The 27,041-nt window shown below is 49.9% G+C and overlaps 16 protein-coding genes across 16 annotated transcripts; 10 read left to right on the top strand and 6 right to left on the bottom strand.

The window, feature by feature from the left end:
- Window positions 1-599: 599 nt before the first annotated feature.
- On the top strand, window positions 600-1,087 carry ALT_7515 (uncharacterized protein; the record flags this gene model as incomplete). Its single annotated transcript, XM_033557569.2, has 2 exons — window positions 600-728; window positions 848-1,087. The coding sequence occupies 2 exons, from the start codon at window positions 600-602 to the stop codon at window positions 1,085-1,087; spliced, it is 369 nt and encodes a 122-aa protein (XP_033413460.2).
- Window positions 1,088-3,801: 2,714 nt separating this feature from the next.
- Window positions 3,802-4,068, top strand: ALT_7516 (uncharacterized protein; the record flags this gene model as incomplete). The annotated part of the gene is made up of 1 exon (XM_089600276.1): window positions 3,802-4,068. One exon carries the CDS (start codon window positions 3,802-3,804, stop codon window positions 4,066-4,068), a length of 267 nt encoding a protein of 88 aa, XP_089455169.1.
- A 211-nt stretch (window positions 4,069-4,279) lies between these two features.
- ALT_7517 (phosphatidylserine decarboxylase) lies at window positions 4,280-4,996 on the top strand (the record flags this gene model as incomplete). The annotated part of the gene is made up of 1 exon (XM_033557567.2): window positions 4,280-4,996. The coding sequence occupies one exon, from the start codon at window positions 4,280-4,282 to the stop codon at window positions 4,994-4,996; it is 717 nt and encodes a 238-aa protein (XP_033413458.2).
- A 681-nt stretch (window positions 4,997-5,677) lies between these two features.
- Window positions 5,678-6,732, top strand: ALT_7518 (carbon-nitrogen hydrolase family protein; the record flags this gene model as incomplete). Its single annotated transcript, XM_033557566.1, has 2 exons — window positions 5,678-5,722; window positions 5,845-6,732. The coding sequence occupies 2 exons, from the start codon at window positions 5,678-5,680 to the stop codon at window positions 6,730-6,732; spliced, it is 933 nt and encodes a 310-aa protein (XP_033413457.1).
- Window positions 6,733-7,856: 1,124 nt separating this feature from the next.
- ALT_7519 (putative MFS monocarboxylate transporter) lies at window positions 7,857-9,211 on the top strand (the record flags this gene model as incomplete). The annotated part of the gene is made up of 2 exons (XM_033557565.2): window positions 7,857-8,379; window positions 8,436-9,211. The coding sequence occupies 2 exons, from the start codon at window positions 7,857-7,859 to the stop codon at window positions 9,209-9,211; spliced, it is 1,299 nt and encodes a 432-aa protein (XP_033413456.2).
- A 283-nt stretch (window positions 9,212-9,494) lies between these two features.
- ALT_7520 (alpha/beta hydrolase) lies at window positions 9,495-10,328 on the bottom strand (the record flags this gene model as incomplete). The annotated part of the gene is made up of 1 exon (XM_033557564.1): window positions 9,495-10,328. The coding sequence occupies one exon, from the start codon at window positions 10,326-10,328 to the stop codon at window positions 9,495-9,497; it is 834 nt and encodes a 277-aa protein (XP_033413455.1).
- A 765-nt stretch (window positions 10,329-11,093) lies between these two features.
- Window positions 11,094-13,185, top strand: ALT_7521 (FAD/FMN-containing protein; the record flags this gene model as incomplete). The annotated part of the gene is made up of 8 exons (XM_033557563.2): window positions 11,094-11,454; window positions 11,512-11,620; window positions 11,676-11,827; window positions 11,889-12,023; window positions 12,076-12,188; window positions 12,256-12,712; window positions 12,771-12,981; window positions 13,050-13,185. The coding sequence occupies 8 exons, from the start codon at window positions 11,094-11,096 to the stop codon at window positions 13,183-13,185; spliced, it is 1,674 nt and encodes a 557-aa protein (XP_033413454.2).
- Window positions 13,186-13,971: 786 nt separating this feature from the next.
- On the top strand, window positions 13,972-14,973 carry ALT_7522 (TPR domain protein; the record flags this gene model as incomplete). Its single annotated transcript, XM_033557562.2, has 1 exon — window positions 13,972-14,973. The coding sequence occupies one exon, from the start codon at window positions 13,972-13,974 to the stop codon at window positions 14,971-14,973; it is 1,002 nt and encodes a 333-aa protein (XP_033413453.2).
- Window positions 14,974-15,204: 231 nt separating this feature from the next.
- Window positions 15,205-16,317, bottom strand: ALT_7523 (lignocellulolytic auxiliary activity family 14 protein; the record flags this gene model as incomplete). The annotated part of the gene is made up of 6 exons (XM_033557561.2): window positions 15,205-15,230; window positions 15,282-15,356; window positions 15,409-15,545; window positions 15,593-15,621; window positions 15,670-15,757; window positions 15,815-16,317. 6 exons carry the CDS (start codon window positions 16,315-16,317, stop codon window positions 15,205-15,207), a joined length of 858 nt encoding a protein of 285 aa, XP_033413452.2.
- Window positions 16,318-16,958: 641 nt separating this feature from the next.
- Window positions 16,959-18,160, bottom strand: ALT_7524 (uncharacterized protein; the record flags this gene model as incomplete). Its single annotated transcript, XM_089600277.1, has 3 exons — window positions 16,959-17,551; window positions 17,660-17,777; window positions 17,957-18,160. 3 exons carry the CDS (start codon window positions 18,158-18,160, stop codon window positions 16,959-16,961), a joined length of 915 nt encoding a protein of 304 aa, XP_089455170.1.
- A 335-nt stretch (window positions 18,161-18,495) lies between these two features.
- Window positions 18,496-18,774, top strand: ALT_7525 (uncharacterized protein; the record flags this gene model as incomplete). Its single annotated transcript, XM_033557559.1, has 1 exon — window positions 18,496-18,774. One exon carries the CDS (start codon window positions 18,496-18,498, stop codon window positions 18,772-18,774), a length of 279 nt encoding a protein of 92 aa, XP_033413450.1.
- A 735-nt stretch (window positions 18,775-19,509) lies between these two features.
- Window positions 19,510-19,950, bottom strand: ALT_7526 (YciI family protein; the record flags this gene model as incomplete). The annotated part of the gene is made up of 1 exon (XM_033557558.1): window positions 19,510-19,950. The coding sequence occupies one exon, from the start codon at window positions 19,948-19,950 to the stop codon at window positions 19,510-19,512; it is 441 nt and encodes a 146-aa protein (XP_033413449.1).
- Window positions 19,951-20,579: 629 nt separating this feature from the next.
- On the top strand, window positions 20,580-21,631 carry ALT_7527 (SDR family NAD(P)-dependent oxidoreductase; the record flags this gene model as incomplete). Its single annotated transcript, XM_033557557.1, has 3 exons — window positions 20,580-20,768; window positions 20,820-21,110; window positions 21,176-21,631. 3 exons carry the CDS (start codon window positions 20,580-20,582, stop codon window positions 21,629-21,631), a joined length of 936 nt encoding a protein of 311 aa, XP_033413448.1.
- Window positions 21,632-22,319: 688 nt separating this feature from the next.
- Window positions 22,320-22,886, top strand: ALT_7528 (uncharacterized protein; the record flags this gene model as incomplete). Its single annotated transcript, XM_033557556.1, has 2 exons — window positions 22,320-22,328; window positions 22,380-22,886. The coding sequence occupies 2 exons, from the start codon at window positions 22,320-22,322 to the stop codon at window positions 22,884-22,886; spliced, it is 516 nt and encodes a 171-aa protein (XP_033413447.1).
- Window positions 22,887-22,998: 112 nt separating this feature from the next.
- ALT_7529 (sugar porter family MFS transporter) lies at window positions 22,999-24,622 on the bottom strand (the record flags this gene model as incomplete). Its single annotated transcript, XM_033557555.2, has 2 exons — window positions 22,999-23,359; window positions 23,409-24,622. The coding sequence occupies 2 exons, from the start codon at window positions 24,620-24,622 to the stop codon at window positions 22,999-23,001; spliced, it is 1,575 nt and encodes a 524-aa protein (XP_033413446.2).
- A 444-nt stretch (window positions 24,623-25,066) lies between these two features.
- ALT_7530 (phosphoesterase superfamily protein) lies at window positions 25,067-26,481 on the bottom strand (the record flags this gene model as incomplete). The annotated part of the gene is made up of 2 exons (XM_033557554.1): window positions 25,067-25,867; window positions 25,921-26,481. 2 exons carry the CDS (start codon window positions 26,479-26,481, stop codon window positions 25,067-25,069), a joined length of 1,362 nt encoding a protein of 453 aa, XP_033413445.1.
- Window positions 26,482-27,041: the final 560 nt, after the last annotated feature.

The following is a 27,041-nucleotide window of genomic DNA, read 5'->3' on the forward strand; positions in this document are numbered from 1 at the left end:
CAAACCCTGTTAGTGTAAGGGTTATGATTATTTTTATTTCTTCCATCATCAAATTTGAAGAGTTGAATTTACAGCGCGCAAAACCACCTTCTCTCTCCACCCCACTTTTTAATCATGACTCACCATCCTCGTGTCCTGACGGCTTTTCGCAACTGACACGCAGAACGTCCGGTTCCGCATTTAAGATGGATATTTAAGCCGATACTCAATCCTTCGAGCGAGTCTCAAGACTGAGGACGGCCCGATGAACGAGTCGAGCTGGGTCTGGACCAGCGGATCCAGAATCACAGGGGCCGGTTGGAGTATATTTGATTATCAGATGTGAGGGCAATGATGTATCTGAATATATCTCCAGCTAGAGAGCATAATTCCAATTCCTCTAATATAATAAATAAGATTTACAGATCCCATGAAATGCAAGGGAAGGAGCAAGGAATATCTCAATACAGCCTGCTTTATAAAGATGGGCAGTTATATTCATTTGTAATACCTCAAAATGGTTGTAACACAACGAAATAACAAGACAGCTGAATTTCACATAAAGAGTTATTCACGCCATCACGAATTTCTACCAGACTACCCCTCCCCCATCGCCATTCATGCTTCAAGCGAAGTCTAGCTCTCTGCTTCGCCTAGTTACCTCCGATGTGGATGTATCTTACCAGATTGGTCTTGGAGTCGTCGGGGGTGAAACTATCTCCACGGCACAGAATTGTCGGCTGAAGTTAGTCTATGCCAATATTCTGGTTATGTATCGTTAGCCAGAGAAAGAACCCAATCATAAAAGTTATCATACATCTTCGTTCTCGGTACTTACCGGAGAGCTCCCCGGCCAAACCTCTAGCAGCTAACCGACGCGGCTGCAAAGGGAATCGAGGTACAACCCGTCGCTGGATTAGCGAAGACCGCGGAACTTCCCCTGCAGTTGCTGCCCGACCAGGTAGTCACCGTGCCACCGATATCGGCATTGAGGACCTCGAAGGAACTTCCCGGCCTGTGGTTGGAACACATGGTTCTAGAGCCGGATTTGATCGACAAGGCCGACGATCCGCTGCAGCCCGATCCGGACCATGTCTCGGCTGCCTAATCGCAGGTATTGTAGAATTATGTTCATTCATAGTAGGCAGATAAGGCATTAGTAAGGACATTTAAGCATGTTGTCGTTCGACTCAGATATTGTACGTATGATTAATGCATACTTTACGAAGCCACATGATCAGACTGATAAGTCTCGTGTGAAGGCACTTTCTTTTCATGAGGGGCTGCACCCAATTTCCTTCCTCCTCCTGTTCCTCCTCCTCCTCATCTTCTTCCTACGTCTATTTAAATTCGTTTCTGTTCTCTCTTTATAGCCACCCACCCTCAATCTTTGACGCAGCATCTCGAAGGACGTTTTCTTCCGCTTGGGCTCTACTTGCTACCAAACATGTCTTCCCTTCAAAATCAGAACACCAAGTCTCAAGCAGTCAAGATAGAAAGTGCTCAGACAGGACCGGCAGAACGGGAAGTCTCAAACGGTACATCTCCTATCATCCCTACCCCGGTCCAAATCACAAGCTAATACGTAATAGGAGGCAAATACAACGCTACACCACGTGGGTCCAATGACATTGTCGGAAATGACAGTCACTCCAATCCCAATGGTCTCGAGCAAGCAGATGCCCATGATAACTGCGATGCTGATTGGGAGGTTGTCAGCAGCGCCCAGTGTGGCGAAAAAGGCAGCAATCAAGCGTTCCATGGGCATACAGGACATTTTAGCGTTGATGTGGGTTGGGGTAAAAGGAAACATCGGCTGTATTCCAGTGATTGGAGCTTTGGCCATCATCATCACCAACATCATGATGATAGACATGGCGAGAGAGGTACTCAGTGACACCATGTGCATTCTGTCTATCACATCTCCTGGGTTAGCGCCGACGATACCCTTCGTCCAAAAGGGTGCCTATGAAACTGGACGGTTTCTTAGATCACACGACAAACCGTGAGAGTTCTTTCCCCGGCTACTTGCCCTGGAAAAGCATTTTACGGCTTTTTGGCAAGTGTGATTTCCAGGGCTATGTGTAATAATAAAACAATTGATTCTTAATCATAGTCTATCACCCACCGGATTCTGAGAGCTATCATCCCAGTTCTCTTCATTTTTATAATGATAAAAGTTGTAGCAAATTATCGACTCAGTCTGGATCTGACAGGAAATGTCTTAGACGAAAAAAGGCCGACGAAGATTGAATTTGGAGAAAAGCTGCATCAATACAGCAAGCTGTGCAAGGCGGATATTTACTTAGGTATTCGTATTCGGGACACAGGGCGCGTCTTTACATTCTCAGCAGACAGATCAGGATTCTGGGCTTTCTTATACTCTAAACTTGTCTGTTACAAACAGACTCAGGATGATCATTATGTTAAAATTGGCAGAGCTCTAACTATCCTAAGCCAATCCAAAAACTCGGAGAGGACCTTGGGAATGGAGGATCATTCGATGCTGCTCGCGAGGGAAGAATTGTTTCCGATCTTCGACACGGATATTTCAAAGAATACAGCAAGTAGAAAATGAGGGGAGAGAAAAAACTCCACTTTAGAGGAGGGGAGAATTTCTTTACACATGCAGGAACTTCCCTGAAAGGAGATGAACTTCTAAGAGGGCAAAGCGAACCTCGCATGAGAGAAGTCGAGCTTCGTATGGTGCAAGGGAAGTCCCCTCGTTGCCAATGAATGGCAATAAGCTATCTACTCTTGTCTTAGCGCTTACGGCCAAGCAAAGATTGCTGCTCACCAGCCAATTGGAATAGCTCTATGCGCCAGGTTAGAAGATGTGGACTGGGCGCTTGCATGCAAACCCGTCTAGCTGCCTGGATGACATGTTTGGGAATAGCCATACCAATCAGCTGCCTCCCACGTCACCCTGTTGTCGACCTGCAGGGGGTTGTTCTAGAACGGTGAACGCTTATGTTATCGATGATGTCGCGTTCCTCGTGATGGAAAGAATCCCAGGTATAACTCTTGAACGATGCTGGAAAGGCCTAGCAGGAGATGCCAAACAATCAGCGCAAGATTGAAGGGCCACTGTTTGGATCTGTTGATGGTGGTACATGCGAAGATGTCTTGTTCAAGCATGCGTGGGACGCAGCAAAGTCCCGACAATATGGGCCTTTTTCGACAAGAAAGGAATTCAACCGAGGTGTAGTAGAGGCACTGTGCAACGCCAGACCGTACGGAAAACTCACGAAGAGTGATGAGCCTCTGGCAGAGAGAATTCTCACATCGAGAAGCCAGAATGAGAGAAAGGTGCTCACACATGGTGATTTGCACCAAAGCAATATCACGGTCAAGGATAATGTCATCACCGGTATCATTGACTGGGGTGTAGCCGGCTATAGTATATCGGCCAGAGAATACTGTTGCTTGCGGTGGCAAGCGTTGGATCTGGATTGGAGAGATCTTATATCTACTATATTTGACGTCGGCGATTACGATTTCTGGGCCGAGGTGAATCAATCCATGGCCGATTATACTGGAATTTAAGCTGATATTGGAGAAAGGACCATATTTACACTTGGCGGAATGGTGATCGGCATCGTTTCCAGGGTTCGCAGCAGCTTACTTGTGCCAGTGGATCTATACACCTTATTGTAATGTCAAACTCTTAGGGGTAGCAATGACGAAATGGAAAATGACGACAATTGACGTCAGGTATCCTGGTCTGCAGGATCATCCATGGCATTAACCGGTGTATTTCGAGGACATGTTGACCCTCAAGCTTCAATACATTTAAATACTACCTATGGACAGTGATCCGTCATGTCACCCCTCACCTACAAGCCCAAATCAGCGGTCGTGTGTGACCTAGCAGATTTCATCTGTCGGTCCAACTCGCGGGTTGCCGAGTTTACCGCAGCTGTAGAAAGTGCACGCAAGCCGGAAAATGGCGGTCAAAATGAGATGGACCAGGAAAGGATCTACACACTGGAAGACTACATCAAGTTCTTGGATAGCTTTATTCGCTGGGCTCCCAAAGTCTCGTGTAACCGCGACGAGGTCCCCAATAAGATCTTAGTCTTCTACTAGGTGTTGCACCAGCCTGTCCTAAAGCAATATCAGACTGCAATCGCTCCAGAGACGGCCGATACTGGTCTCAAGTGACTGTCTTACTGGCTGGTTACGTTCCCCCGTGAGCAGGGCAAGTGGTTGGATACTGAGGAGTCGGAGGGCTCTGTTTATTCCTTCTACCGGAACACGAAGTATAACAAAGACGCAGATCTGTGGGAAGAGCCAGAGGATGGCTGGAAGTCGTTCAATCACTGATTTTGGGCGACAGTGGAAGGACATTAACGTGGCTCGCCCGGTGGGTCATCCAAATGACGATAATGTAATTGTGCATGCTGCTGACTCGATGTTCGATGGCCACTGGGACATCAACAACGGCACAATCCACCTGAAAAGCAGTGTCAATATGAAAGGGGTGGATTGGCCAGTGGCAACTCTCCTCCACGACTCAGGAATCGATTACAAGAATGGAAGTTTTATGCATGCCTTTCTCGCGCCTGCAGATTACTATCGCCAACACGCGCCAGTCAGTGGAGAGGTGATCGAGGCGAGGAACATCCGGGATCAGGTCTATCTTCAGGTAGGGAAGAAAGCAGATGGTAGCATAGGACGGTCACGAGGTCTCGTCCGTGACTCGGACGATCTAGAGCACCGTCGCGAGCAGAGCCAGGGTCAGTGCTTTTGGTGTCAAACTCGCGGCGTCATTGCCATCCAGACCCCGGACTATGGCAAAGTCGCGGTACTCCAAATTGGAATGGAGCAGGTCTTGTCAGTAAAGTTGACGGTCAATGTTGGTGATCAGGTGAGGAAAGGTGACAATATCGCCTATTTCCAATTTGGAGGCTCTGATGTGTGCATTATGTTCGAAAAACGTGTCAAGTGGCGCGCTGATCTTGAGCCGGGCAAAACCAAGCTGAAGGTACGAGAGAAGCTCGCTACCTTTCATTAATCGGGCAGCTATTCAACTCTTTAATTCAGTCGCCTCATCCTTCATGGTCGAAAAATCTGGTCGAAGTATATCATAGCCATTCAGGCGAATCTGTGGAGATAATAATAAGGTGGGATTGCATTGGGTTTTAGACGTATGTAAAGTTAGAAATCAACAATGCCCCCTTAAGGGAATGATGCATCTCGACATCAAGCAGTACCACTTTGGTCGACCTCAAATGTCATTACTTTCAACTCTGGCACTATCAAGTCGACTGATCACCACTGTCAATCCCCATCATCAGTTGAAGACTCCGTAGCGCGAGGGGATTAATATCTTCAGTGGTCTCCTATGGCAGCTGAATATTGAGATACAGCTCAATGGGATTAGCGAGCATGCCTGTTGATCCCCTTCCTAACCTACCTGATTCGTTGTTTTCACCGACGACGCCATACTAGCCTTAGCGTGCGAGGAAATACCATTCGGATGCCTTCCCGTGAGTGTCCACAGGGGGCCAACCGAGGTACTATCGGTATTTCCGAGTCTTTGTCCGTGATTAACTCCCCCGTGTACCGAGCTAATCTTAGCATGGCCAACTTCTCTACGTTGGCAACCAATGAGGGCGACTCGGAGAACAATAAAATGATAATTCCCCGCGCTTGAGTGAATTTCATTTCATTCCACCATCTCATACGCATCATCATGCCGCCATTTTGCAAGATTGCCGTCATCCAGCTCTATGTGAAGGTAAGTTTATCCCTTCCATCTTCTTAGTCGTCAGTGGGAAAAGAGAGAAAGAAAGATAAACGTTCCAACATCCTATGCCAAATCTCGGATGGATTACATGTTCTAATATGCTCTCCTTCTAGCCGCTCAAACCCGCCGACAACTTCGCTCGGGCTGTGAAATTTATCCGTGAAGCTGCTGCGCAGGAGTGTCATTTGGCTGTACTGCCTGAATTCCATCTGACCAACTGGGTCCCCACTGATCCTCGGTTTGCATCTCTGTGCGATGACTGGGAGACCTATCTGCATCGTTATCAGGCCCTCGCCAAAGAATGTAACATATGCATCGTACCCGGATCGATAGTCCGCCCCGTATCTGCCTCCTCTACAGCGGCAGCAGGGGCACCTATCCCCGACAAGGCCGAACCGAGCCTCGAAAATGTAACCTTTTTCATCTCCAACACCGGCGAGATTCTAGGCTCCTACGTGAAAAAGAATCTCTGGGGACCCACTGAGCGAGCGCACCTTCGGTCGTCCAAGGACACTCCACACCAAGTCGTCTCGACTCCTCTGGGTCCTGTGGGCTTGCTGGTGTGTTGGGACCTGGCCTTCCCCGAAGCCTGGAGAGAACTGGTGTCCCAGGGAGCGAAGATCATCATTGTGCCCACACTGTGGACTCGCAGCGGCGCATCTGAGGCAGGCCATCGGCAGAATCCTTCCGCGCCGTCCTTGTTCCTCGACAGCATTCTGACTGCGCGAACGTTTGAGAATACCTGCGCTGTCGTCTTTGCCAATGCAGGCGGGCCCCCAGGGAGAAACTACTGCGGACTCTCCCAGATCAACATTCCGTACGCGGGTCCTCTGGTTCGTTTAGGTACTTCTGCCGAAGGAATGGGCGTGGCGACAGTCGATATGGCGGTTTTGGAGGATGCGGAGCAAAACTACGCGATCCGCTCCGATCTGAACGACCCTTCGTGGCATTATAGGCATACTCGCCGGATTCCGGTAGAATTGACCAAAGGCAGGCTATAGATAAGATAGGTGGGAGCGCATTTAATAACCCGATAGATGGTTCGGAAAAGACTCCCGGGGAAGTTTCCGGATAAGGTTCCGGGACTGATGTGGGCGGGCACGGGATGCCGTTCACCTGGCGAGCGATAGATCCTCGGAAAACTTTATACTACCTGTAGCCTTGTTGTTGTGGGTCGAACAGAATGCGTCGTCCAGATGATATCGAGTTTACTAGTTGTTGTGGATATATATGATCTAAGAATACAAGAGAGATATATATATGTACATATGTGTGTGTGTTGTGTTCCTCTGAGTTTGACCCTTTGGAAACATAAGTCTATACTTTTGTATGATTTTCTTAACATTATATACCTAATACTCCGGCATATTTATATATAGTACGGTGAGAGGTGATCAGGAAAGAAGACTGGAAAGCAGGAGGGAAGGGAGACAGTCTTCAGGAGCGGAATCAACAATTGTCCCGCTGTGCTGGTTCCTCCAGTAAAGAAGGAATGCCACAGGATCCGCGTCACATCGCCTTCTGTGCTCCCTAGAGATTCCAGTTCGACGTCCATAGCGGGCCGGATTAGTCGAAGCGGGCAGACATAGCTGCTCACCATAGCTGCTCACTAGAATCGAGAACTCGGATTCAATGAACAGGATTCGAGCATAAGGGAAGACGACGGGCAGGTCGGTGTATTTGGCGATGTGCTTGGCAGAAGCTTCTAACCAGGTGGAGACGATAACAAGATGACCAGGCGGCGGCTTGTTGGGACTGAGAGCCAGGTGCGTGTGCTATGCGAGTGAAATGAGGGATTAGACACCTGCTCAGCGTTCAACCTCGGTTCTTCGGTGTATTGGGCCTATTGGAATTAGCCAAGGCGAATTTACAGGGGTGCCTATATGCTGGGCGATGACAAATCAGACGTTCTTTTGTTCTTTGTTTTCCTGTTCTGGGACATCTTCTGTAGATAAGGATGGAAATGAAAATGAATGCATCCCTGCTTTTATTATATGACATTCCTATTGTCTTTCTGACTTGCGTAGCACCTCGTTTCCTGCCCTAGTACTGGTTTGATTGCCCCGTCCTAGCTTCAGGTTTCTCAGTGATTCTCTTCCTTATTCCATTGCCACAAACTACTCACATGGAGACTGAGCAGCCCGAGCAGGACCAGTCCAGGGAACCTTCAGCACCACCACCTCCGGCTCCAGCTGCAGCTCCAGCTCCCCCCAATGGTGGATTGGCGGCCTGGTCAGGCGTCTTCGCCTCATTTCTTCTTTTTCTCACCACTTGGGGATTTTCCACCGCTTTCGGTGCCTTCCAGAGCTACTATCAATCTGATCTGCTGCGCACACACTCTCCCTCCAGCATCGCCTGGGTGGGCACCGTCAATGCCTTTTTCCTGATCTCCACCGGCGTCATCGCTGGTCCACTTTTCGACCGGGGATACCTTCACCATCTGATGATAGCTGGCTGTTTCCTGACCACCTTTGGGCTCATGATGCTGAGTCTGGCGACTCAATACTACCAAGTGTTTCTTTCTCAAGGACTCTGCTGTGGCTTGGGCAGTGGCTTGATATACGTCCCTGCCTTGTCGTTGGTTTCAACGCGCTTCACAACGCGACGCGGCATCGCAGTTGGCCTGGTCACCTCAGGTGCAAGCGTGGGTATGTTTGACTGATTAACTATCAGTTAAATTTCTGAGCTGATTGAAATACCCAAGGCGGAGTCGTCTTCCCTATCATCTTCATCCGTCTTCAACCCCATATCGGCTTTCCCTGGACTGTACGGACCTTGGGCTTTATTCAGCTGGCCTGCTCGTGTATCGCCGTCCCGCTGTTGATGGTCACGACCAAGACCCGGCGCGGTCCTCCCCGGCAGCTCATCCACTGGTACGCCATGAAGGAATGGAGTTTCAACGCTTACGGGATCGCCAACTTCCTTATGTTCATGGCTTACTTCATTCCCCTCTTCTACGTCCCTGCCTTTGCTTCTAGCGCGCTTCGCACCTCCACTGACCTTAGTTTCTACATGGTCTCCGTCCTCAACGCTGGCTCTGCGATTGGCCGCATCGGGTCTTCACTGCTGACCTACCGACTCGGCGCCAGTCACATCCTACTAGCCAGCGTGATTGCCTCGGCGGTGCTCCTTTTTGGCTGGACTGGCATTCACTCAGTCGCCTCGTTTGTTGTGTTCTGCGTACTCTTTGGCATTTTCTCTGGCGTGCTCATCTCCGCTAATCCGCTGGTCATCGCCCACCCGGTAGTCTCGCCGACTCCTTCGGTGATTGGGACGCGCATGGGTATGCAGTGGTTTGCAACCAGTCTCGGTGTGTTGATTGGAGCGCCTATCGCGGGTGTGCTTGAGGGTCACGGGGGAGACAATGGCTTTTTGGGACTGCAAATCTTCAGTGGAGCAGGGATGACTGTGGGAGCAGCGTTTCTGTTGGTGCCTATGATGGCCGTTTGGCGCCACGATCGTACGCAAAACAAGGCGTAATTGAGACTTTCGAGTCCGCCTGTCTCTCTTTACCATCCGGCCTACACCAAGGAGGGAAAGCAACCGGGAAAAGTGTCAGATTGGGAGATTTCAACATATAATACAGATTTATATACATTGGAGGTAGCTAGATTGTCAGCAGATATAAGCTATATGGAGATCCACGATAGCTAGAATCTCTGTCGTGTGGGGGCTGACAGAAGCGCGAACCCGACTGGGATAGAATATCGCAACGGCCAGATTCGTCTTGTCAAACCTCTGTAGAGCTGACGACAATGACACATTACCTGAAACCAGACCTCCATAGCCTTCTTCCCCACATGAATAGGAGGACACACCTTCCTATTACGTGACCAAAGGCCAGCGGCAGTCCAAACTTAAACAATGTGAAAGGTTGCCGAAGCCTGACTGTGGGCACCGTTATGGCATCGCCTCGTTCTCTCGTAGATTCATCTTCCACTTGCTTCCCTGTAAACGCCTCGACAGCCTCCAATATAATTCTTGCCGTCGCATCTGGCTGACTCAGAAATGGCGAATGGCTGGTCTGCAGCTCCCTATGCTCCACACTACAACCCACTTCCCTTGCCACACCGACCTGGATCCGTTGCACCAACACCGGCAAACCCCGATCCTCGACAGTGCCGATATACCAGACAGGCAGATCCATCCAACCAGCATATGAATGCTCACCACCCTCGAACAATGCCTTAAGGCTCTGGGTTGTGAGCTGCGAAACCCAGAATTCAGCCTCTTCCGCTGGCAGGTCATGATAAAACAGCTCACGTGGGGAAGTGACAAGCTCGGCATACCCGGTCTCGCTATTGACCCGCCAGTAAGGAGGTGGATGGCCAAAGAACGGATCCATGAAGGATAGTCCTGTCATGGTAAAGCCAGAGGCTATGAGAACGAGGCCGATAACGTACCCCGTTGATGAGGTTTGAGTCTGGCTTGATGTGATGGCCTGTGGCCGCGTGAAACCCTTGATAGCGCTATTGCCAACCATGCCGCCGTACGAGTGCGCAAGGACAACCACATTGCGTCCCTGGGTTGTCTCTCTGGATATAGCTTCGCGGGCAGCATCCATATCATCTTTGAAGGTCGCCGCTGGGTTTCCCATCGTTGATGGGAGGGTAACTAAGACACATTTCAACCCATGCTGCTCATGAAGGATTTTGGTGACCTTGTCATAGCATGTGGGTTTATGCCAGGAGCCAGGTATGAAGACTAGCGTTGGAAGACTAGACATCTCAGGATATGACTATATTGATAGAACCTGTATGTGATGGGTCACTTCCTTGGATATACTGCTTGGATCAGCGCAGGATGCAGCCAAGGCTTTTGTGATGGGTTTTCCCGTTGGGAAAAGCCTAATAATAAAAGGGGAAATGTGTCAGCACGTGACATGGTGACTCATTCTAAGTTGTGCAGAGCCAGCCTATCAGATGTCTACTTTTACTTACTGAACTTCGGCCTTTTCATTAGTCTTCCTGGTGTCCATTGAGAAATCTGCCTGCCTGCTCCAGCAGATAACTCTCAGTATCTGCCAATGTTCAACACTGAGACTGACGTTAACATAACAGCTGACCATGTGGATCGACATCGTACGGTTCAAAGTACGTAGTGGAGCAGCCAAGAATTATGGGCAAACTGGTCCGCTCCAGTGGTCGTATTCGGCTGTCCAACTCGTCATACATCGATTTCCCGATTTGGCAACTCTCGTACTCGCCCATTTTCTCCATCAGAATATAAATATCATTGTAAGGTCCTGGATTCTACAGTCCTGATCATTGGCAAAATCACGACCTCTTCTTATCATTTTCATACACATACCATTTCATTCAAGTTTTTCGTTTTCCGATTGATCATCGTACTGTTAACCCCCATGATCCTCCACGCTGAAACCCTTCTCTCGGCTGTGGGGATCCTCACCATTGCAGCAAATGCACAAGCCCATCATCGGCGTCGATGTGCCTATGGTGACGACTGCTGGCCAGATGCGCAAACTTGGAATGACTTTAACACTACTGTTGGTGGACGATTGATTCGGTCCTTTCCATCTGCTGCCGTGTGCCATACCGAGGGGTATAATGTCAACCAATGCAACATAGCAAAGCAGAGTTGGCTAGATAGCTTCTGGCGGACGAACCAAACAGGAGCCTATTCCGCGACAGTATGGGAGATGGGAAACAACGGACAGTGCTTTATCGATACGCCCGTTAGCGCTCCATGCGACCAAGGGATAGGTAAGACCGGAAAGAAAGCCAGCCACTCTTCCTTGCTAATGAGGTGTGCTCCATTAGTGCCGTACTACTCTGTCCGGGCGGAAAGTGTCGAAGATATCCAGAAGACGGTGAAATTTGCTAGCGAGAAGGATGTGTTTCTTGTGATAAAGAACACAGGACATGACCAGTGAAGCATACACACTTGATTATACCTGCGATGCACGGCTAACAGGTTATCCCAGCCTCGGTCGATCAAGCGGTAAAGGAGCCCTTTCAATCTGGACTCACAATCTCAAGGGCATCAACTGGCACGACTCGTTTGTCCCACAGGGAGCACCTGCTGCTGTCAATGGTGTACCTGCTGCAACGTTGCAAGCCGGAGAGCAATGGTTTGGTATGTGAATTATTTCTCCAGCTTTTAATAGAAAGATTGTCGTACTGACGGGAGGATGTAGACGTATACCAAGCTGCAGCACGACAGGGAGTGCTAGTAGTCGGAGGATCAGCGCGCACCGTCGGGGCGGCCGGAGGATATGTGCTTGGAGGAGGCCATTCGCCATTTGCACACTACTATGGCCTCGCTGCCGATAGTCAGTGACCGAAGCCCATTCAGCCACTGAGGACTGACTAATAGGAGTACAGACCTCTTGGAGGTGAGCATTGTTTCCGCCGATGGACGACATCGAGTGCTCAATGCGTACTCGGATCCCGAGTACTTCTGGGCCGTTCGCGGCGGCGGCGGAAGTGCCTGGGGGGTATGTGCATCTGTCCTAATAACCAAGGGAACTGGTATCTTGATTTGACGCTGACCCTTTATACCAGGTCGTTACGTCGGTGACTTATAAGACGCATCCTGTCCCACAGAACCTCACCATTGGATTCGTTCAATTGAACGCAACCGACAACTCCAGCGCAACTCGTCTCATTTCTGAATCCCTGAAACTCATTCCAGCTGTTACAGACGCAGGTTATACCGGATATGGCTCGTTTGCGCAGGGCTTCCAAGCACTCTTCCTTCAGCCCAACGGCACCATAGAATCGTTTAACCAGAGTTTCGCTCCTTTCTCTGAATTGACACAGCTTCCCGGTGTCACTGGAAGGGTTGCAGTCTATTCCTCCGCCTGGGACGAATATTTGAAAACCTTTCTGCGAGACCCTAATATCGGGACCAACATTCAGGACACGTCACGACTGTTGACAGCGGACATAATCCAGGAAAGGGCCGACGATTTGGCGGAGTTCATTGTCGACAGTGGTCAAGAGGCAGGATTCAATTTCAGTAAGAAGATTCGGCTTGTAGCAGTTGGTTTCATCGTGCTGATCGTCAATGTTTTCAGTTGGTAAAGTCAACAACAAGGAACGCGACAACACTGCCGTCCATGAGATCTGGAAACACAGCCACGCGCTTCTCAGCATCTCAGTAAATTGGCTGGATAACGCAACAGCTGGCGAGAAGGAAGAGAAGCGACACCACATGGTGCAGTTGAGCAGGCGCTTTACTGAGATTGTTGGCCCAGATGGAGGGACATATGTGAATGAAGCCAGTCCGTGAGTAGTTTCTGACCTCTCTTCTTGTTGAACACTGAAAGGGCATTCATCTCACATGAAACCTTTAGGTATGAACCCCGATGGCAAAGAGTCTTCTGGGGGAAGAAGTATGAGCGATTGCTGTCTATCAAGAAACGGGTGGATCCAACCCAGTTGTTTGTGTGCAATAGGTGTGTCGGGACAGACGTGGTGCTGCAGCCATAGACATGGTTGAGGGCATGCACTGCGAAACTATACATCCTGGACTATTCGTACCTTGCTAACAAAGAGCCCGTATAATATTGAACTGCGATGTCGATACCAATCCGTCAAGTACGCTACAGCAGGTATTGTTGAACCGCCGAAAGAGAAAAGATACAAACGCCTTTCCAGATTCTGTAGCTAGAAGAGTTCTTTAAATGTCATCAAGTCCAAGAATATACCATACATGATGCAGACGGGGTTGGATTTATATATATACACAGTGCTCTTTGAATTTGGTCCCAACTTTTTTCCCTGGGCAGCCTCCTTGTTCCTCGAAGAAATATTATGAATTAATCTAACCGTACTCGAGTCTATCCCAAGCCGTGAATAAATGAGGCTCCCATGTAGAAAGTATTGGGGGCGTAGGCTCCACCACAGTAATAAGCTTAGGCAGCCACGGAGCCTAGATTGACCTGTTTCAGAGCTGCCTTGTCCGTGGGCCGCCCTAACATCCCTAGATTACGTCCAGGATCCACATATTTCACGAAGGAATGGAAGGCTTCTGCCAAGAGACTAATAATACGAGGCACAGTCCTATCATTTGACTCTGATGCTGTGGGAATGAAACCTGCCAAGCATTGATACGAGCATTGACCAGAGTTTGGGGAAAATTGTCTTCTTGTCGATCTGGTGTTCCATTCTCTTAAATACCCCTGATCCTCACAGGTTCCATCAAATAGTAGACGCGGGAAATACCTCTGAAAGTTTGCACAGCACGCAGGAACCAAGATCACAGAATATACAACAATGGGGTTTTTCGGGTCCAAGAGCAAAAAGGCAAAGTCGCCAGTACACAGCCTGATGGAAGAATGCAACAGATTGATGGACGAGAATAAGTGGCAGGAAGCTCGAGACAAACTGAGCCATGCTGTTCGACAACTTGAAGAATCTCAAGGTCTCGACCACGAGGACACACTATTTATGAAGACCAATCTGGCTTACACCCTGCGCCGCATTGGTGAGTATCAGGAGGCAGAGCGCATGGATCATCAAGTGTATGCCGTTCGGCTCCAAGTCTCCGGGCCCGATGACATCGAGACGGCCAAATCGCTAAACAACCTGGCGCTGGACCTGAAAGGGCTCGGCCGATTCGATGAGGCACTGGATCTGGAAGAACGAGCATTAGAGACTTTTCTGAAAATCAATGGGGAAAGCTCACGAGAGACCCAGACGAGCATGAACAACTTGGCTAACAGCTTCCACCGACATGGGCGCCTCCAAGACGCTGCCAGGCTGCATGAAAGAGCCCTTGAGCTGCAGACCCGCACTCTTGGCAAGGAGCATTTTGAGACAATCATCACAATGGACCTGCTCGGGGTGGATTACCGAGAGCTCGGCCAACTGGATAGAGCCCTTCATTATCAGAGCGAAGCCCTGGAACTCTCCAAGGCTAATCTAGGGGAGGCCCACGCAACCACCATTCGATGCTCCGCCAATCTGGCAACAACATACCAGAAGTTAGACACGGAAGACGGCAAAGACAAAGCATTGGCTCTACTGGAGCAGGCCTTGGAACTTTCGCGGCGGACCTTTGGCGAGAATAGTTCGGACACGGTGCCCGTGATGAATAATCTCGCCGCGGCATACGCCAGAGCGGGGCGCTTTGCTGATGCTGTGCCTCTATTGCAATCGGCGTATGCATGGAATCAGAGAACGCTGGGTCCTGATCACCCACAGACTCGAGCCTCCGAAGGCAACCTGAACTATGTGATGGAGAAGATGGGCCTAACTCGTGCTACAGTCTTTTAATACAAGAGTGTTTCTTTATCTATGGGGTTTGATTAATACCTATCCTCTACAATTCAACAAATTTTTTTGTCAGTTGTCTGAGTAGGACTAACTCTGCTCTATACATAAGCCCAGCAGAAAAGCAGTGGCACTCATCCTCCGCATTTGTAGAGTACATATTTCACTTCCATATCCTTTCCGAGGGACATTCCATCTGCTCAGTTATACCAGCTTGCTCAAACCAGGCCTGGTTTAAACAAAAATATCATTTTGGGCACCTTCGTGATTATTAGCGAATCAGTTCTCATGTATGGGAGATGAAGACATACCATTCTTGAAACCCCACGCCGTGTTATACATTGGTGTCTTGCCATTAGGGACTTGAACATTGTTTCCGGTTTGCTCTGTAACTTCAAGTTAGTTCTGGTCATACCCCGAGGAGAATGGCTGACTCACGGTTGAAGGCAATCATTTGCTTAGCACCCTTGACGCATTTGCTGCTATCATCCGCACAGTAGACAGGGACTTTAGCGGGAGCGACCTTTTTAGAAGAGGTGGATCCAGTGACGTTGCATTTATACCCAGCCATGTACCTGGTTCTCGTCAGTTAACGGACTGGAACCTAATCATGATCACTTACATGTTGGGCTGTCCACAACCGTTGGGGACCTATCTGGTGTTAGTTAAGTAAAATCTGACTGATATTCATACACCTACCCAGAGCCAAGCACAGGTGCATCCGCCAGGAGGACAAGCAGGAAGGTCCTTGGGCACTTCGTAGGTAGCGATCCGCTTCCACGGGGTACTGTACACGGATTAGAACCAGCAGTTGCAGTGCAAGAAGGGTCCGAAAAGAACTTACTGCTCCAAAACAGTAAACACAGCCAAGTTCTCCATCGTTACCGCAGACAAATCGGACTGATAGCTGATAGCAAACGCAGTGCCAGCAGCCATGGATTGGTTGTTGGTATGCAGTGCCCCATCGTCCTGGATACAGTCGGGCGGGTTTCCAGGACCCGCCCAGTTTTCAGGGTGCTCTTTCCCGTCTGGCCATTCCGAGGTATACTTTCCATCGTATGAAAGCGTGGTCTGGGCGCGGTTGTGTGCAAGTTCTACCGTGAACTTTCCGCCAGCGGGCAGTTCGAGGACGTCGCCATCTGCTGGAGGCACTGCGTCGCAGCCGCGATCATGTTGGAACCACCAGTCTTCCTTCTTAAGATTGTACAGGGGAGCCACCGCAGTGTTGGTGTTGGCGTTGTCTGTCGATGGGTCGGGACCTCCAAGGCAGTACATGCCTTTGACCCAAGCGACGGTGTGGGCTTGAGCAACAGCACTCAATGCGAGGAATGCAACGGGGCGCAACATGATGGAGCAGAAATTCTGGGAGAGAAGAAGAAGAAGAAGAAGAAGCGAAGAGTGTGGTATTGTTGGAATGAAATGATTCCAAGTCGGGAAGTACTAGTATTTATATAGAGAAAATGAAGATGCAACCTTGAATGCCCTCAATAATAACACTGGATGTGACTGTGCCATGTTATCCGGGGTACACTTGCCACGTTCCTGACTGGTTATTAATCTTTTGTTTCAGATTGCCTGCCGAGCGGCAATTGCGTTACACCGGACGCTATACATGAAACGCTGGTATCGGAGCTTGGTCTCGGGATCTAAATTAAGTACTGCGTTCCGGGCCCGGCAGCTGGGCTGTCAAAATATTTATTATCAACAAGGGACGAACGCAGGGTGCAGTACGACCTGCTTCCAAAGTAATACCGACCGGGGTGGGGTGGCCTCCCTGGATCTGAGCCCCTTAACCCTTTGTTTCATAATACTCACTCACTAATCTCACGAGAGTTTATGCTTGTCATTATGCTATCACAGATTTTTGCGGGAGGCTTAACGCTGATGACATCTGCACTCGAATAAATAGTCCTCAAAATGTTTCTCGGCATTGGAGTCACCCGCAGGGTCTTCGCATCGGAAAAGTCCAATCTTCGTTAGGCTAAGCTCTAAATGCCCCGACATACCTGCGGCCAGTAGTCTATCATGGGAGTCGAGGGCAGTGAAGGAAACGTGGCAGGGTCGACGTCTGTCCTCATCAAAGGCAGGTCATCAAAGAAAGAGGTGCAACTAGAGAACGCCATGTCACCTCCACCTACTTGAGGCGACGTCCTTGGTTCAATTGTACTGGACCCCGGTTGTCCAAGTACGATTCTCAGAGCTACGACGACTGTGTTCGCTTCTCTCGACATGTCGTTGGTGCGGCTCCAGATGGCTAGGCTCTTTTCCAGCAGGCTTCGCACTTCCACTAGATCCTGGGCCGACAGCCTGTCTTTGCGATGCTGCACGAGGAAGGACGCGATGCTCGCAGCTAAAAAATATCCTTTGTATATGAAGCAAGAGTCGACCATACCAGTAGGGCGCGACGCGTCCAGGACATCGGACTCCTCGGCTAGGCGGTGCTGCAGCCGCAGGATCTCCAAGGCCGCCTCCATCACGACACTCCAGGACTGATTGCTAGCACTTATATCCTGCGACATGCTGACAAACTTCCAGTTGACAAGGATCCGGGCTCCTTGGTAATGCATGTAAAACTTTTCCGCTGTTGAGGGAGGGATGTTAGCAGCTCCTCTTCTCCCCATTGCTAGTAGCTAGGGGCTCACTACTGTAGATATTGTGATAGGAGTGTGGTCTGAGGTAAGCCACGCACTAACCTGGAATACGACGCTTGGAGGGTCCGACTGAGATTCAGACATGGGCCGCAACTTGCAAGGGCCGGGAATGGTCGCGTACGTCAAGTCGAGCTTTGAGTTCGCCGCGACGAGGTCCTTGTATGAGAGCGGGTGAGGACTTCAGACCAAGTCTGAAATGGCGCAAATGCTAGTGGCGACGTGAAACTTGGCGACGATCACGGTGCTCGAGGTAAGTTTGTCGATCGGCCTTTCGGGTGGTAGATCAGTCGAGCTGGCGGCAAAGTCTGGCAAGTTTAACCTCCTCCTTTGACAACTGTTCCATGCTGACGGCGAGAAGCCCTTGCCTGCGTCTCGACCTGGGTTTCCAAGAAGCGCGGAGCAGCGATGGGCATCATGGTGACAGGCTCATGAGTGGGCGGCGTCATCTTCCCCATCATGATCAGTCGCATGATCCAGAGCACCGGGTACTCCTGGGCCATGAGAACGGCTGCCTTTCTCATCCTCTGCCTGCAGATCATTGCAATCCTCACAGTCCATCCAAGAACCAAGCCTGTGCTCAAGAAGATGCCCACCGGCCGCTTGCTGCACCTTTCACCGAGTTGCCGTTTGTCCTGTTGCTGCTGGACATCTTCGTCCTAACCTATTCCATATCCATCCCATCGACTATCTGGCTGTGCCGGGCTTTCAGGAGGCGCAAATGTCGGAGGACATGGCTCAATACTTGGTATCCATCTTCAACGCTGCAAGGTCGCTGATGCCCCACACCCAAATGTCGCAAGAAGCTGACGGTTATCTAAGTCTCTTCGACCGTCTGGTCGCAGGGTATGGCGCGGATTGAATCGGAAGATGGAATATGTTCATCATCGCCTGTACTGTTTCCGGAATCTCAGAGTTCGCCGTCTGGATCCCGGCCAAGCACTCGTCCATCACCATCGGCTTTGCCATCATGTTCGGCTTCGCGTCGGGAGCCTTCATAGGTCTTTCCGGCGCCTTGCCCGTCTCGGTGTCCCCGCCGCCTGAGATGGGCTACCGGCTGGGCGTGGTGTTCCTCGCCATCTCGATCCCAGCACTCATCATGGCCCCCATTGGCGGAGCCATTCTGCAGAATTCAGCCATGGCTGGCTGGACGTGAAGATCTTTGGCGGCATCATGTGCCTTGCAGGGTCGGCAATTGTTCTGCTATCCAGGTGGCTGTATACCGAGTGGAAACTTCTCAAAGCTTTTTGATTGTGGAGGTGGCATCTTCATCAAGGCATGGAACTGGTGCGGTGGATACGGTTCGGTTAGAGATAGAGGTCGTCTGGTCTTTGAATCATCATTTTTCTAGGATGACATATCTCGTTGGACTTGAAACAATGTACTACTACTATACTCAGATATAGAATTGCCGCCTATCATCGTCTTTCTTCGCCATAGGATACTACAGCGTAGAGCTTCAGAAGAGGATCTCTGGTCTCCGGCTAGAATCTTCCAAGGACGAGGTCCGAGACCTATGGAAGCAAATCCTCGAATACAACTTTCCCAAGCAAACCGCTGATTTCCCCGGTGGAGGATCCGTCCACAAATAGTTCGACTTCGAGAGCGACTTTCCTCATATTGGCATCGTGAGCTGACTAAGTCTTATAGGCTTCTGGCTGCGTGCATTGGTAATCAGCTAAGGAATCAAACTTGATGATATATTGATAGACAGTACTGGCTAAATTGCTTAGGAAGCAACTATACACTTAATTACGCACTCTACAACACCTGGCCTCAAGATGTTGTAGTAGTTACAGAGAATACACAGGCGTTCAAGGCGATATCACTAGCATCCTAATAATACTCTTTCAGCTATAATGCCATGCAACTAACCGCTATCCCAGCGTCCTCAAGCTTTTCCTCCTACAGCTCGTTCCTCCAACTTCTTCCGCAACTCCCCTTCCTGATTCTTCAGATCATCAGTTAACTGATCACCAAAATCTTCTGGGCCAGCAATTTGTCGGACTTCAATGGCACTCCCCTCAGCGCGAAATGGTGCTTTGCGAGCCCATGTTATTGCCTCCTCAATGTCCTTGGCGTTGATCATCCAGAACCCTGAAATGGTGGACTCGTGAGGAAAAGGCCCAGTCGCCACCGACGATTCGTTTTGGTGGTTAAAGCTGACCCGAGCGCCCTTCGAGGACGATAAAAAGCCCTCTGCCGCAAGTAATATACCCGCATTGGATAGAGAGTTATTGTATTGCATCATCACCTCAATCATTTCTGTTGAAGGGGGATTGCCAGACTCGCTGTCTTGGGTAGCACGAACAAGAAGCATGAATTTCGGCATTTCACAAACAGAAATGGGTATAGAGTATGCAAATTCGGAAAGAAGTCAAGTCTCTTTGAGTAGCTTTTAGATTTATACGTATTGAAGTTCAAATCGCTCAAGGTGTGATGAGTTCCTTCAACCAAGAATTTTGAGAGATATTTATACTTAGATTTTCAGTTTGGTGCCTGCGGCTGCCTAACTCATCGCCTTGGCAAGTCGGGGCTGAGGGGATTTATTTTATGACTGCATTTGCATCTTTGTGGAAGTAGTGGCTATAGGCCATACAAGCGGGTGGCAGTAAAAAATAGTTTTGGCTGGCTTTTTATACATTGAGTTCGCCGTATAGCTTGTCCCTTCTCCATTGCAGTTATAATTGGTTGAAGTCTCTCAAGACGTAGTTTCTCCATCATCGGACCTAAGGTCACTTGATTGTCTAATACGAAGCTTCACGGTCAGCTCGTATCACGATTCGTAGATCTGGACACAACAAAACTCAATCGCCATCCATCACGATCCAGACTCGGCCACGTTGTCATCGACCCGTGTATTGACCATAGTATGTCGTGACATAAATAATGCCCCTGTTGTCCGCACCAACTTCTGCCCTCAAAGCTCTCAGTACCGATTTGGATGAAGTATCGACTAAAATGAATGCAACCCCCGAGATCATGGCCCGCAAAGGCGAGCCTGACCCAGACAGCTTCGTCAAAGCCGACGCCTTCACAAAGGAAACATACAGAGACCTCTACCCCGCCATCAACCCCACACGCCCCAATCTCTCGCAAAGTGGGAAGGTAGTGATCATCACAGGCGCGAGCCGCGGACTGGGACGATCTGTAAGCATCGCACACACAGACAACTTCGTAAATGGGGATTGAGAGGGGCAGTCCTTTGCTGCGTCGTTTGCACGCGCCCGTGCAGATGCCATCATTCTTCTGGCGCGATCGAGGGAAAATCTGGCCGAGACGGAGAAGATGGTCGAGAATATCAATCCGTCTACAGAAGTCCATTCAATTGCCGTGGATATCAGTGACCACCACGCTGTCAAGCGTGCATTCGACGAGATCAGCGAGCGGCTCGGGGCTCGTACGCCACAGGTCCTCGTGAATAATGCTGGGGTGGTCTCTTCGCAAACTCCGATGGTGGATGACGACCCAGACTTCTGGTGGAGGACTCAGGTGCGTGTATCTTTTTCTTTTCGGTCAGGGTATCGGAGTCGGCAAGTGCGTATGACAAGGACTAGGAAGTCAACCTCCGGGGTACGTTCAACGTCACTCACGCGTTTCTGAAAATGGTTGGCCCGAGCCCTGCTGCTTCGACGACAGTCATCAACATCACCTCCGCGGCAGGCCACTACGTGAGTCCGAATCTGAGCTCTTACAGTATTAGCAAACTGGCCATCACGCAGTTCACTGCGTATCTTAATGCTGAACTTCCACATATCACCAGTGTGAGCCTTCACCCCGGCATGGTCCTTACAGATATGGGAAGAAGTGTCCCTTGGCTAGCACCGTTCATGAAAGATACGGCGGAGCTATGCGGTGGTACTGCCGTCTGGCTGGCCAGCGGGGATAAACACTTCTTGTCGGGGAGGTACGTAGCTGCTAATTGGGATGTAGAAGAGCTGGAGGCGAGGAAGGAGGAGATTGTTCAAGAGAATCTGCTTACTGTTCGTCTCACTGGGCGCTTTGGGGAGTAGTTCGTTTCCTGGCGACGGTTTGAATCAACTCATGGTAGCTCAGAACCGAATTTGGGCTCGGAGTGTACAGCAAAATTCTGGAAGTCACTATACTATTATTTAATCTGTAAGAAGGCAAAAATAAGTACTTTAATCTATAATGATCCTCTAATATCTTATTTGAATAATAAGAGATCTACTTCTACACTATAAATGACCATAGAAGGATGAATGAATGATATTGATCTTAGTCCTGACAGGCACAAATATTTTATATTCTAGTGTTCATCCTAAGTGGTAGATTATGTCGACACGATATTGAAACACAGTGCCTGGAAAGACGTGGCACAAAATACTTTTAGTGAGGCCTCTTTAACTTGCGACAATTCTCTTGTTCAAAATATATTATTGTCTTATGTTGTCTTGCACTTCTCTTTGTCTTCTTTTGCGACATGTCCTGCGCCAAACAATGCCCACCTTAGTCGACCAACAAATATAATCATGACAATTTAACAATGCTATTCAGTTTTGTTTTATTGTCTCAGACATTTCAGTTGAATGTTGTCGCTCAAGTCGTAGAGCTGCCCTGAGAAGGTATATAAACCACCATCACGTCTCCTGCTGGGCGTCTCAATTCAATACTCAACTCCTTTCTTCATCAATCTCAACTGCCATTACACTAGCTTTCGAGATACGACCAGCATCAATCATGTCGACGGTAAGTACATTCAGCAATACCACAGATTGGAGACATACTAACAAATTCCAGGACCTGTACACAATAAGAGCATGGGAGCAGATATCCTATCTTTGCCCACAGTCAAGCCAGGACCACGTCCGCGAGGTATGGAATCTGATCCTGAAACCGGTCTTCCCCCATGTATCGATTGACGGTGAGTTTTTCACAGTGACCAACGAGGACGACCAAGATCGATTCCCCCAGATTGCCGTTGCTAATCCGATTGGTCGGTTTCCAACCGTCCCACTCTTCAAGGTCTACTGCATCGGATTTCCTGCCCCTGACACGGATATGTGGAAGGAACTCGAAGACGCGGTTCAGCTCGACTTGCTCGAGGCGTCGAGCCTTTTGGAGGGAAAGCCTCGGGCAAGCCTTTTTGCAGCTATTGCTATTGGCCCACTGGTACGTTTCTACAGACTGGATGAGGAGGACTATTTCTGCTATGTTGAGTATCGAGATAGAGATGCGTACGACATACATCGGGATTTCAATGTCATTGTGGAACATCTGCTCCAGATTCGGGGGGCTATGGCGTGAGCACTGATGTTCGGTTTGTTTTCTTTGGACTTGCCCCTGATTATTATTGTTATTCTCCAATGATATATTCAATGCGAACAGAAATCGCGAAATACTAATGACATTGAAGTATTTAGATAGTCTCTTGATGGACTGTAGACCTGACACCTTTGAGATCCTGTGTGATAACAACTGATTCTGGTTCTGTTTCGATATCACCCACTGGCCTTGTCGGTCCGTCAAATATGATGGCTACTTGTTCCAGCGTGTAGCCCTTGGTTTCAGGATACACAAAATACGCAGTGACACCAAACAGCAGTAGGACCGCAATAAAAACCAAGTAATACTTCCATGCAATAGCCTCCAGGGCGATTGGGTTGACGAAAATATTGAAGAACGCGGCACAGATAGTAGACATCCAGGTTACGGCCAGACCGCGGGATCGAAGACGGAACGGCCAGATCTCGCACGGATACGCCGTAAGCAATGGGGTTCTAGGGCCGAATTAGCTGGATGACAAGAATACATCCAGAGAGAACTTACAAAGCAACGCCATATCCAGCAAAGAAGATGAAGAGGAATGGTATGACCGCAACTCCCGTGGCTGCGTGACGAGTCACTGTGAAAGAAGCCGATAGTGCCGTGACGAGGATATAACTGGCGAGCATGATCACGGCGGATGTAAGGAAGAGTGGACGGCGCCCGAATCGGTCAATCAGCACCGAACCTACGATGGCAAACAGGAGATTCCACATCTGCATGCAGGCCAATATGAGCGTCTGATCTCTGGCGCTGGTCACCCCAACCGTATTGAGGATAAGAGTTAGATAGTATGAGATGACACCATTGCCGACCCATTGGGCGAAAAAGCCCAAACTGAGGGAGATTATCAGTCGATGGCGATTCCCTGGAGTACGGAACATCTCCACGTAACTGGCACCCTTGTGAGCGTCTTGCTCGGCTCGAATCGTCGCGCGAATCTCCTCAAATTCGGCATCGACCAAGGATGAGCGGCGCCCGCCTGCATGATACCGCGTCAGAATGGCATGCGCCTCTTCCTCACGTCCTTGCGAAATAAGCCATCGAGGACTCTCTGGAGCGAGAAGGAGCCCCGGCAAGGCAACGGCCGGGAGAAGAGCCTGCAGAAGCGATGGAAGGCGCCATGACCACGAGGAGGAATAGGTTCGGACTCCGAATATAACCCACCCAGAAATGCTACCCCCCATATACCATCCGGTCATAAACAGCGAGTTGACCATGCCCCGGTGTCTGGGATGCGCTATCTCGTTGATGAGCAAGGGAGCGGCGACTCCGAAAAGAGCCGATGCCACACCGATAGACAGACGGGCCACCAAGAATGCCGTCGGATTCGGAGAGGCGGTCTGCAGTACTGAGCCGAGGATCATAAAGAGGTAACCGACGTTGAGTCCCGGCTTACGTCCGAAGCGGTTCGAGACCCAGGCGGCAATAGGGGACCCCACCCCGGTGCCTAGCAGGATGATTGCATTGATCCATCCTAGTTTGACGCCGGTCGGATAGTCCATAAAACGGTTCCACTCATTCAAGGCCTGCAGGCCGTTCATGAGAGAGCCGTCGTACCCATTGGCCGAAGAGAAGAGAACCAGGGAGATAATTATGTAGTTCAGGTACACTAGATGAGGCTGACGGTACCATGCTGGATCTGTTGAACAAGACATAACAGCTATCTCGGTCTCCACGGCTGTCTTCCTTAGAGTGTCGGGTTCAGAACTTGCCATGGCCTGACTACCCCTGGAATGCATGCTATACAGTATGATGAGCCAGACACTATTGACTCGAGTATCGCGTTTTTGACGAGAACATATTGTCGGCGACGTGAGGATATAAAGGAGTAAAATCCAAAGGACTCGGATTGCTCTCTCCTAAACAAAGAAAAAAAGCTTCCTAAAAGCTTCCTGTCTTGAAGCACCAATTGCAGTCGGGAAATTCAGCCACGCAAAGGCGTCCAGACTGGAATATGCCTCAAACTGGTTATGTAAGCGGAGATGGAAGAATCCGTGGGGAAACAAATCCCGGGGAAGGATGACTAAGCGCCGAAGTCGGAGAGAGAATAGGAATGTTGCATTTTGTTTGTATTCACTTTTCGGAACAAATATCTATGCTACTGGTTGTCATACATTGATCGTACCATATCTCATATCTAATACCATGGCTGCATACTTCTACTTCCGGAAAGGAACCGCAGGAGGCAGAGCAGAGGGAGTGTTCTTCCGAGCATTGTGACGAATCAAGTGCTCAAAGGACGCCGCATGCTCGACCCGAGGGGTGAAGGGCTCAAAGTCCCAGAGGTATCCAAGCGTGCGCAGAATGGAGGCAGCCGAGTACGAGACAGTCTCGCCATGAGCATTTTTACCCTTCTGTTCAACCTGTGCCTTGGCAACCCAGGGGGAAATCAGCAGAGTCGGGATGCGACCACCCAGACGGTCAAACGGGAAGGTGTAGTCCACGCCACTGGGGGTGCTGAGGGTAAAGGTCTGGTTATCCGGACGGGGAGCGAGCGGAGCGGGGACGTGGTCGTGGAAGCCACCGCTCTCGTCGAAGGTCAGGATGAAGAGAGTTTCCTCCCACTGGGGACCGGCGCGCAAAGCATCATACACCTTCTTGATGAAAGCTTCACCGTCGGAGATCAGACCGGCGGGGTGCATGGAAGTGGTGCCAACTCCACAGCAAGAGGGATTGAGGTACGCCAATTCAGGAAGGGCACCAGCCGCAGCATCGGTGTAGAACTTGGCCAAAGGCTGGATTTTGTCCTGGTTGTTGGTGGCATAGGTCCAGTTGAAGAAGCCCGCATCGGGGCCAGTACCGCCGGCAGGGTCGACGTAGTTGATCCACGAGTGACCGGTCTCGGTCAACTGCTGGAAGATGGACCGCTGGGGGAACTGGTGCTTGCTGAAAGCAGCGTCATTCAGACCGTGTCCGAGGGAAGTACCGGAAACCAGAGCGGCACGGTTGGGGTCGGTGTTCTGCGGAGTCAGACACATTCTTGCAAGGGTCTAAGGGCATGATATATACTTACTCCAGGAATATCCGAGTGCCAGTGGTTGAAGGTCAGGTAGTTTTGCACCAGAGAAGTCAGAACTGGGACCTGCTCTTCGGTGTAGTAGTTCATGACCTGAGCAGCGAGGATGGTCTTGTTGACCTTGGCGCCATACTTGCGGACCTGCTCATGAACAAAGCCTTGGTTGTGGGGAACCAGCTTGCTCTCGGCGATCTGAGCGTTGTCGGGGTTGAAGGTGCCATAGAACTCGATGTTGTTGCCATAGATGGCGTGGTCGGGGTCATTGGTGATGGAGTCGAAGTCCTTGGCGGCAGAGCAGGCAACGCCCTGACTAGGATCGGTGAGGTTGTAGGGGTTGCAGTAGGGGCCCGTGTTGACGGGATTTTCAAGGCCCTTGAGCTTCTGACCACCGAGGAGGTTGTCAAAGGAGCGGTTCTCCATCACCAGGATGACCACATTCTTGATCTTGGACTTGAGATTGTTGATTGACTGGTTGGAGTGTGCACTGGCTGGCTGTGCAGGAATGGCCGAGGCGGCGGCCGCAAAGGCAAGAAGACCAACAAGAGCACTGGGATGCATTCTGCAGGACGTCGAAGCAGAGAAGGCTGGTCAGAATATGCTGCTTTTCAAGAAACATCCTGTCGAGCGATTGAGGAAGGCCTTTTATACCAGTCCTCGTAGCCTTTACAATCATCCCTGCCCTTCGGTCTTGTCCCACGTGCTCTGGAGATACGCATTGAGTTGCATCTCTCTTGATTAAACGAGGCCCAAGCGAGTGGATAGTATAATTGGAGATACTGCCTTGGCAAGATGTTGAGAAATGAGATCTCAGCAGGCGTTGCGGAAAGAGCCGACACATCCGTAGACGCTGTAGCCGTCTCCAATAAGATAAATTTGCAAAGGCACGAGGAGTCTATAATCTGAGCGTACATGGTGTTATCGCTTGGCTGCAGGCGGGGAAATCATGCAAGGTTTAATCAAGTTTGTGCTATCCTGCTAGAATGGAGCTATGACCCTCGAACATGACATACGAAAGACACGATATTGCTTAGCGAGGATGGTTTTCTGCACGAGGCATGGGCCAAGCAGCCAATGTCAACAACAAGAATCGTCAAGCATGATTTAACCTGCAACTGATT

This window comes from Aspergillus lentulus (genome assembly GCF_001445615.1).
Source record: "Aspergillus lentulus DNA, contig: Alt16, strain: IFM 54703, whole genome shotgun sequence".
Taxonomy (NCBI): Eukaryota; Fungi; Ascomycota; class Eurotiomycetes; order Eurotiales; family Aspergillaceae; genus Aspergillus; species Aspergillus lentulus.